We start from the raw sequence: 10376 nt of genomic DNA on the forward strand, positions 1-10376 counted from the left end.
GAAGAGGATCCAAACAGCTACAGAGACAATTGAATTTGGAATCTACATCCATCATGGACGTTTTCAGTTACATCTATATTCAATGTACTGATGGCTGATGGGGGACGAGTCTTTGAAAGGTGACATTACGAAGGCTTTTTAAGAAAAGGAAGAATTAGAGAAAAATAAGTTTTTTTTTTTTTAACTTGGACCCCCAACCCTCTATCACAAGAGGATTTACATAGAAAACATACATTTAAGCAAGGTATCCGGGATTTTCCTTAAACCTACTTGGTATAATTCTTTAAAGAAGCTAAAGATTTATTCTTCCATCGTGCACCTAGCGCTAGCGGGAAATGTTAGGCATCATTAGTGTTAGAATTGGGCTGCATTTGGATTAATGATAAGTTGGTCAGAAGCAATATGGACCAGTAGCTAGGTGGACATGTAATTTTGGAGGAATGGAAAAAATCTTTTGGCCAAGTGCAATAATGGCTCTTATTTGGGGTATATGGTTGGATAGCAACAATAAAGTCTTTAATGGAAATGCATGTAGTTGGGTCGATGTTTCTAATCTTACTAAATATGTGCGCTCTTCTTGGTGTTCCATTTCTAGTTCTTTTTATAATTACTCACCATTTGTTATCAATTCAAACCGGAGAGAGTTTTTGTAATTCTCCATGGGAGGAATAGGAGGAGTATACTTTTGTTGATCTTTTCATGATATCAATGAAAAGTGTCTCCTATATTGAAGAATATTTGCTTTCTCATCTGGTTCTCTTATTGATGGATATCCCTTATTTGGCTAAGCTCTAGAAGTTGAAAGTTTTTAAGAAGAGTATGCACTTTACTTAGCTGGCAGTGTATGGGAGGGTTAACACAGTTGTTTATTTTGACATCGTGTACAGCTGGTGCATTTTTGTGCAAGAATATTCATAGGAGGACTTGTTGGGGTTTTGTGCTTTTTAATCTTAATGTACGTGGCTTTTTGGGATGCTTTCAAAGTAAATTTGGCTCCTTGTTAGAGGATCAGGGACGCTTTTATTGAGCTATTTCCTTATTCACCATTCTTGTGGAGGGGGAGGTCTTTTAGGATAAAGTTGCTTTGTGGGAGCAGGTTTGGAGTGCCTGCACGCTATAATGCTTCCTTGTGGCAGCTATATCTCTGTATGTAGTCCTCCCTTTTTTTTTTTTAAATTTATTTTTGCAAATGGGAAGCGTTACCTCCACTTCAGGCCTTTTTTTTTTTTTTTTTTTTTTTTTTTTGGTAGTTGTGCACTTTCTTGAAAAATGGAAAACCTTCCAATTTCAATCAGGATGGGTTTTCCAAGCGCATGGGACAGAGAAGATTTTAAAGTGGTTTTTTGCCATGTCGATTATTAGGTTAGTAATACACACTTTCAAGACCTTTTAATTTAATATATACCAACAATATGTCCATATAAACTGTTGGAAGAAGGAAACTTCTCCATGTTTTGTTCTTGAGTTTGCAATCTTTTCTGGATTTCCTTAATGAACATCACAGAATTTTTGATTTTTCAGGCTATACTGAATGCATGGATGATAACGTTGAAATTTTGGTCCCTGATGATGATGATGGCCTGTATGCGATTGATATTTTAGATCCATCTTCGGTAAGATAAAATGATAATTTCTACTTATGGATTGCTAATCAAATTACATCGAGGCCTTTATAACTTATTCTAATAGGAATGCTATTGGGAAATAATTAGAATATTAAAGGGCATATTAGTAATTAGTTAAAGATTTTGTTTTTTCATACCTCTCTGTCTATGTGTGCATGAATTATTCCTGAGTTTTCCTTTTACTGTTCCAGATGGTAAAATGCCTTCATGTGGATGATGTATATCACTTTCATGATATGATTGATATGCTTGTTGGATGTGGGTACAAGAAGGGAACCACATTGTTTGGTTTTGGTTATGACTTCCGGCAGAGTAATCGGTAGACCATTCCTCCTCTATGATTCTTTTGTAATTGCAAGTAGCCTAAGGCTGTTTTAGGTACTGCAAATTTGCAAGTACATGCATGAGTGAAAATTGATGTAGGAGCATTGATTGTTCTTGGTGACAGAATTGGCAAGGCTATGGATGGTCTTAAAGCGAAGTTGGAAACTGCCAGTAAATCTTCTGGTGGTAGAAAAGTGAATTTAATATCTCATTCTATGGGTGGGCTGCTAGTTTCGTGTTTCATGTCACTCCATAATGATGTGCGCATGTACCTCTTATTGACTAGTTGAAACTTTGCATTGATGCGATGAACTCGTTTTATGGATTCGGCCTGATGTGATTATTGTTGATTGGCAGACCTTTTCCAGATATGTAAATAAGTGGATCTCTATAGGTTGCCCTTTCCAAGGTAATTCAGACCCATTGCTTCATCTTTCCCTTCATCCATCGCTGAAATCTAAATTTGGTTCAATCATTAAAACTGTTCCATCTGTGAACAAATTCCTTCAATCATGTAGTCACCTACGTGAACGTGAACACACCCTTGTAAGCTAGTTTCTCATTGAAAATAAACATTAATTAGTTTCATTCCAAAAATGAAGGGAGATACGAACAAAAAGGAAGGAGATTAAGCATCTCCTTCTGAACAATTACAAATGGGAGCTAGAAGAGGTTCAAAATAAAATTGATAACAAAAGAAGAAAAATTTTCAAAACATTTGTATGAGTTAGAACATAGAGAATCTATATGCTGTATTTTCTCTTTATTGAACATTAATAATAGTTAATATGTTATCTGCCTCCGTCCCTATGTTATTCTAAAGTTTGTTATGAAGCAAGCTGTGATATTCATTCTAAAAATGATTGACAGGTGCACCAGGATGCATCAATGATTGTCTGTTGACTGGATTGCAATTTGTTGAAGGCTTTGAAAGCCAATTTTTTGTATCTAGATGGACATTTCACCAGCTGGTAACTTTCCTCTATCAGTGTCTAGGTGGTTTAGTTACACCTAAAATAGGAACTATTAGTGTCATTCATTTATCATATCTACCATCTGGTTAGAACAATGATGACTAGGGTTGCTTTCTTCTTTAATTGAAAATTTTCATAATAATTATAATACACAAACTTCAATTAGAAGGACAAAAGGAGAATACAAATAGGATCTTCGTTTATTTGGTGTTGGAAATAGGGTTTATATCTATGCACCAACTTGAGGGGAGTGTTGGAAATAGGGTTTTTAACCTAGGGGCATTTATGTAATTGTGTAAGACCCCTAGGGCTTCCTACTGTCTATTTATACAGTGAGTCCCTGTGTATTTAGTGTATCAGTTTTAATAAGAAAAGACTTTATATCGTAGTTTTTCTCCCTGCACTAGGGTTTCCACGTAATCCTGTTGTTTTCTCTTCCCTCTTCTCTTTTTTAACATGGTATCAGAGTGCGGTGACGAAAACCTAGTTGTTATGAAAGAGAATCAACCTCAATCCTCCTCTGTTGATAGGTCTTCAAGTTTCGACATGAGAACGGCAATCCGGGCAGCGGTAAAGGAATGTTTTAAGGATGCCCTACCGGAATTAATATCTGCCGTTCAGGTACAATCCTTGGAAAATTGTCCTCAGTCAACCAGGTATCACTATTCCGAAACAAGCCAGAATCCGATCGGAGCAGGAGTCGGCTGCGAGGAACCTTCGATTCACGATCGGAGCTATCACGATCAGGGCAGAGTCGGCGGCGGTCACGACAGATTCGGCGGTCTCGGACGTGAGGAACAAGCTGGCCGTGAGGAGGTATTGACCGTCGATCGGAATTATCAGGGCAGAGGAAGCAGTATCGGGGGCGAGGAGCAGAGGGGGGAGGATCAGATTAGGGTTAGTACCGGTCTGGAGCAAACCGGACCGGTTCGGGTTGAACCAAAGCAGACCAGCCACCGGTATTTTGATTTTAATTTCGACCCGAGGCAGAACATTGTGTTTCAGTCCGACCCGAGATCCCTTCATTTTAAACCGCGATCCGAGAGCTCATCTGTCCGACCCGAAAGCACTTCTACCTAGTCTTTTGCACCAGCCGATCCATTTTCAGCCCATTCAGCCCGACCTGGTGATCCGGTTTCCTTCAATAGCTGAACCGATGGTTTTTTCACATCCAACAATCGAGGTCTCGAGCAACCAGTACCTGTTCCGATAAATTGTGGTTCAGCTCGTTACCCAGACGATGTAAGACAACGGTCGGCTTACCTGCAACAGCAGATTATCTGAATCTGATACGAATGTTCGGTGCAAATCCTCAACCGGTTATTCAGAAATCCGGTAAACTCATTACCTATAGTGCCTAACGTTTCCTACTTAAATCTGGTTCGATGGATAATTCTGCAGGATTTATTGTTGGAGAAAAATTAAATGGCTAGAACTATTTTTCTTGGTCTTAATCAATCCGGATGGCTTTGGAAAGGCGCCACAAGTTTGGATATTGACAGGTGAAATTCCAAAGCCGGCCCCAAGTGATCCACTAGAACGAATTTAGAAAAGGAAAAGATTCGTTGCTACGTTCTGTCTTGGTGAACAGTATGGAACCCCAGATAGGAAGACCGTTACTGTATGCTGCCACAACCAAGGATATTTGGGAGGCGCGGCACAAGATCTATATTCTAAACGACAGAATGCCTCTCGGCTATGTACACTCCATAAAAGGTTCATGAATCCAAACAAGGGTTTATGGATGTTACCTTCTTATTTTAACAAACTGTTGATAGCTGTGGCAGGAAATGGACTTGTGTAGAAATTGTCTGGAATTGTCCACAGAATGGGGCCAATATTGAAGATTGAGGAAGCAGATGTGTTATGTGTTTTTAGCTGGATTAAATCCAAAGTTTGATGGGTTCAGTGATCGGATCTTGAGCCAGCGTCCGATTCCTTCACTTCGAGAAGTCTTCTGAATAACGGCTGGAAGAAGATCGGTTGTGTGCCATGAATAATACCACCTCAACTACTGATGCAGCTGCTTTTGTTGCGAAGCTGTCCGGTATTGATGGTGATAAGAAACCTCCTCCCGTTTGTGAACATGGTAAAAGCTTTGGCATACGAAGGATCAATGTTGGAAATATACACCGGACGACGACACCGGTCCTCTAAGAAATCATAATTAATAGTCGTGCCCTGGCAAGTGATTCAGTAGATGACCAAACTCAGAATCTCCTGGTACGGTAAACACAGTTCAAGTACCGTTGGGGTTAGTGCAATTGCACAGTCAGGTAATTTTCCTCTTTTGATATAGTGTGAATGGTAAGAAACCATGGATTGTGGATTAGGGACTAATTCATCACGAAGTTCCCTCAGAGTTATTTATATCATATAATCTGTGTGCTGGTAATAGAGAGATTCGAATTGCAGACGGGTCTTTTGCCGTTACAGGAAAGGGCAATATCTCTCCATTTCATGGTTTAATTCTACGTGATACCTTATTTGGGGTATGGGGTCCCTCACCGTATTGTTCACCAAAGATCGACTACGAACCCCATCAAAGTTTGAAGTCTGTTTCGATTATTTGGGGTATGGTTTTCTCTTGTTCATAGTGATGTATGGGTCCCTCACCGGTACTACTTACCACGGGAAACGGTGGTTTGTCAGCGTTTATAGATGATCACACCCGTCTCACCTGGGTTTTCCTGCTCACTATGATAATCTGAAGTGTCCTCTGTTTTCCAACAGTTTTACACAACTGTCGAAACTCAATTTAAAAACAAAGATTGGGATTTTAGAAGTGATAATAGGGCGAGAGTTTTTTTAATGCCTCTTTCAGAGAATTTCTCGACTCTAAAAGTATTGTTCACCAGAGTTCGTGTACTTACACTCTACAACAAAATGGAGTAGCTAAGTGTAAAAATCGGCATCTGGTTGAAGTAGCCCGATCTCTTATTGTTATCCGCCACCCTTTCCATCATACCTTTGAGGAGATGCAGTTCTTACTGCTGCTCATCTCATTAATCGGATGCTCCCTGGTATTCTTAATCTTCATACCCCTTTAGAGTTGCTTAAAGAGTCTTTTCCTACTACTCGGTTGGATCTCTGATGTTTCTCTTCGGGTTTTTGGTTTGTGTTGCGTTTGTTCACTCCCATGGTCCAAACGCACGAAATTTTTCTCCTCGTACTCATAAGTGTGTCTTTGTTGGATATCCACTCCATCAACGTGGATATAAGTGCTATCATCCGTCATCTCGAAAGTACTATGTTCTCTATGATGTCACCTTTTTGGAGGATCAGTTCTTTCTCCCGTTAGTCACTCTTCAGGGGGAGAACATAAATGAAGAAGAGACTAACTGGGGCCTCTATGCTATTCCTTTAGAGTCAGCGCCTATTCAAATCTTGTCTAAACCAATCCTGATCATGGTAGTCTGGTTCTTCCTATCAATCAAGTTCCTTGGAAAACGTGCTATTAGAAGAATCTTAGAAGGAAGCAGTGTCACCTGTTGAACCAGAATTGTTGGCTCCAGTGTTAGGAGTCAGACCTGTCATCACAGGTCCAAGTACGTGTATTCCTAATGATGATGATTTATGTATGGAGGATGATGAAGGCAGGCATGACAAGGGGAAGGAAGCAGTGATACTAAAGAGTAATAGAAAGGGAAGTTATATTGTAGAGGATGGAATGATCGAAGTTACGGAGGATAAATAGTCCGTGGCTAATGATGATGTAGAAGTTACTACTGAAGTTTCTGATACACAGATAGTAAATCATGGTGAGAAGCCTGAAGAGGGTGAAAGAACGTGATGCGTCACTTGATCTTCCTATAGCCCTGAGGAAAGGTTACCCGTTCATGTACTAAATATCCTATTGCGTAGTTACATGATGTATAATAATCTGACATCCGAGTTCAAGGCTTTTACTACTAGCTTGGACACTGAAGTGGTTCCAGATAACATAAGTGTTGCAATGAAAAAAACCAGAATGGCGGTTCTGCTGTTATGGAAGAAATAAGAGCTCTGGAAAAGAATAAAACTGGGAACGGTGACTTTGCCTGAAGGGCACAAAACAGTAGGATGTAAATGAGTGTTTACTATAAAGTACAAGTCAGATGGGACGACTTGACCGATACAAGGCTAGACTTGTTGCAAGAGCGTTTCAACACCAAACATATGGAGTGGATTATTCTGAGACGTTTTCACCTGTGGTTAAACTTAACAACGATCTGAAGTGTCATCTGTCAGTAGCTGTGAATAAAGATTGGCCCCTACACCAACTTGATGTTAAAAATGCTTTTTTGAACGGGGAACTTGAGGAGGAAGTCTATATGAGTCCCCCTCCCGGGTTTGAGAGTCAATTTAAAAATATAGTGGGTAGATTGAGGAAATCACTATACGGACTGAAACAGTCTCCAAGGGTCTGGCTTGACAGGTTCACGACGTTTGTGAAAGCACAGGGATATGTTCAAGGACATTCCGATCACACTTTTTTTCTAAGAAGATCAACATCAGGGAAAATTGTTGTTCTTATTGTTTATGTTGATGATATTGTTTTATCTGGGGATGATGATGTAGAAGTCACAAGACTAAAAACAGAGATGACTAAAGAATTTGAAATTAAAGACCTTGGGAAGCTAAGATACTTTTCGGGAATGGAAGTGGCTCGCTCAAAAGAGGGTATATCAGTTTCTCAACGAAAATATATATTGGACTTGCTAAAGGAAACAGGTATGACTGGGTGTAAACCTGTTGACACACCAGTAGAATACAATGCAAAAATCGGTGATAAGAATGATGGAATTCTTGTTAATAAAGAAAGGTATTAGCGGTTAGTTGGGAAGTTGATATACTTGTCTCACGCAAGACCAGATATTTCTTATGCAGTAAGTGTTGTGAGTCAGTTCATGCAAGCTCCTTGTGAAGATCATATGATAGCAGTTGAACGTATTCTTTGGTATCTGAAAGGAAATCCGGGTAAATGTCTAATGTTCAGGAAAACTGATAAACGATCTATTGAAGCTTACACTGATTCTGACTGGGCAGGGTCTGTTGTTGACAGAAGATCTATGTCTGGATATTGTATGTTTGTCTGGGGAAATCTAGTCACCTGGAGAAGTAAAAAACAAGGAGTTGTTGCTAGAAGTAGTGCTGAGGCAGAGTATCGGGCCATGAGTCTAGGAATTTGTGAAGAAATCTGGTTGAAGAAAGTATTATCAGATCTCCAGCAAGATAATGAGCTTCCAATGAAATTATTTTGTGATAATAAAGCTGCCATCAGTATTGCAAACAACCCAGTTCAACATGACAGAACTAAACACGTGGAGATAGACAGACACTACGTTAAGGAGAGGTTGGATAGTGGAAACATATGCATCCCTTATATTCCTTCGAATCAACAAGTTGCTGATGTTCTTACAAAATGGTTATTGAGACACAATTTTAATTATTGTGTAAGCAAGTTGGGGCTTGTTGATATTTATGCACCAATTTAAGGGGAGTGTTGGAAATAGGGTTTTTAACCTAGGGGCATTTATGTAATTGTGTAAGATCCCTAGGGCTTCCTACTATCTATTTATACAGTGAGTCCCTGTATATTTAGTGTATCAGTTTTAATAAGAAAAGACTTTATATCGTAGTTTTTCTCCCTGCACTAGGGTTTCCACGTAATCCTGTTGTTTTCTCTTCCCTCTTCTCTTTTTTAATAGTTGGAATAACAAATAAATCATGATTAAAAAAAGATTGTAGTCTGTAGAAATGGATAGTTGAGCTAAATTGTTTCTTCCTATCTTTTCTCTTCTCCAAAACAATAGGAATTTTTCTTCTCACCATAATTCATACTGAAGGTTGCTTGTGACATCCAGTCATTCAAATGTGCATGGCATGCTCTCAAGTTAAAGGAAAAGGACAAATTCTTAATTTCTTTCATTTGTTCCTATGGACTTCTTTTGAAATATTTTTCCTGAACTTCTTTTGGTGATTTCCTTGTGTAAACTTCTAGGTTGAGAAAGAATCAAAATCCTTTATTCATTCACCAAAATATGAATATATACAAGTGTACAAACATAGAAAAGGAAAATATCACAAAATATTTACGAAGAATGAAAATCTTAATATTAGAATAACACCCCCTCAAGTTGGAGCATATATTATTAATCATCCCAATTTGTGTTACATCTAGATAATACCTAATACGTCTCCATCCAATGCTTTCGTGAAGATATCTCCTAATTGTTTCTCCAGTCTTCACATATCCTGTAGATACCAACCCTTGTTGAATTTCTACGTACAAAATGGCAAATCACACTTCATATGTTTAGTCCCTTCATGAAATACTGATTAGACGCAATATGAAGTGCTGCCTTGATTATCACACCACAACTTTGTCGGTGTGGTGATTTCAAATCCAACTCACAGAAAGTTCATATATCCAAATCAATTCACACACAGATTGTGCCATTACCTCTATATTCTTGATTCTGCACTTGAACGTGACACCACAATTTTTGCTTCTTACTCTTCCAAGAATCAAATTAACACAACAAAAACACAATACCCTGAGGTTGGATCTTTCTGTTTTCTTTTAGATCCTGCCAAATCAGCGTCTGAGAAACATCAATATTCCGTATGACCCATAATCCTTAATATAATAAACCATGCCCGGGAAGCAGCCTTCAAATAAACAAAGAATCTATTCCAATGCAGCCCAATGATCAACTGTAGGGCATACATGTTACTGACTCTACTACAATGATCTACTGTATAGGCCTATGTCGGGTCAGTACTTGTAAGGTAATAAGTTTTCCGACTAACCTAATATCCTATATTACAGGATCTTTTAGCAATTCTCCATCTTTTGTGAGCTGTACAAGTTTGGCATCATTGGGGTACTACATGGCTTAGCCCCTAGCTTTTCCTGTTTTCAGTCAACTAAGTCAAGTACATATTTTCTCTGTGATAATAGAAATTCTTTCTTGCTTTTTATTACCTCAATTCCTACAGAAGTATCATCATACCCCAAATCTTTTGTATGGGAATTGACTATGAAGAAAGGCTTTAGAGACTGGATATTCTGAAGCATCATCACCAGTAATCACAATACCATGAAGAAATGTATTTTTAATATCAAAGCTGATGTAAAAGGCCAATGATGATTGAAGCTAATGAAATAACAACCTCACAGATGCCATTTTTGCTACAGAGAAAAAGTATCAGCATAGTCCAATGCATAAGTTTGTGCGTAGCCTTTCGCTACGAGGCGCGCTTTTAACGGAGCAACAGAACCATCATCGGGATGGCAACAAAAGTGCACCAGGATACCCAATTCTAAGCACGTATCTTAATTTCGTAAAAAACAATGACTTAAAAGATGCATGAGAGATAAATAAAAAACATTTAAAATTGGGCTAAAAATCATGATCATACTTTCCTAACATTCTTTCAATGAAAATTTATTACTGAAAAAGTATGA

The 10376-nt window shown here is 38.6% G+C and overlaps 1 protein-coding gene across 3 annotated transcripts in view; it reads left to right on the top strand.

Moving 5' to 3' along the window:
- Positions 1-416: 416 nt before the first annotated feature.
- LOC120079631 (phospholipase A(1) LCAT3) overlaps positions 417-10376 on the top strand; it is a 26261-nt gene continuing 16301 nt past the window's right edge. Inside the window, exons 1-7 of one of the 3 annotated variants that reach the window (XM_039033896.1) lie at positions 419-1146; positions 1296-1362; positions 1522-1613; positions 1817-1944; positions 2074-2209; positions 2307-2358; positions 2820-2920. In XM_039033896.1, coding sequence (XP_038889824.1) covers positions 1536-1613; positions 1817-1944; positions 2074-2209; positions 2307-2358; positions 2820-2920 — 495 coding nt within the window. In that variant the 5' untranslated portion in view covers positions 419-1146; positions 1296-1362; positions 1522-1535. Of the gene's footprint in view, positions 1147-1250; positions 1363-1521; positions 1614-1816; positions 1945-2073; positions 2210-2306; positions 2359-2819; positions 2921-10376 lie in introns of all 3 variants that reach the window. The other 2 variants (XM_039033895.1, XM_039033897.1) reach the window with 2 other exon arrangements.

The sequence above is a fragment of the Benincasa hispida genome, chromosome 6, assembly GCF_009727055.1.
Source record: "Benincasa hispida cultivar B227 chromosome 6, ASM972705v1, whole genome shotgun sequence".
Classification (NCBI taxonomy): Eukaryota; Viridiplantae; Streptophyta; class Magnoliopsida; order Cucurbitales; family Cucurbitaceae; genus Benincasa; species Benincasa hispida.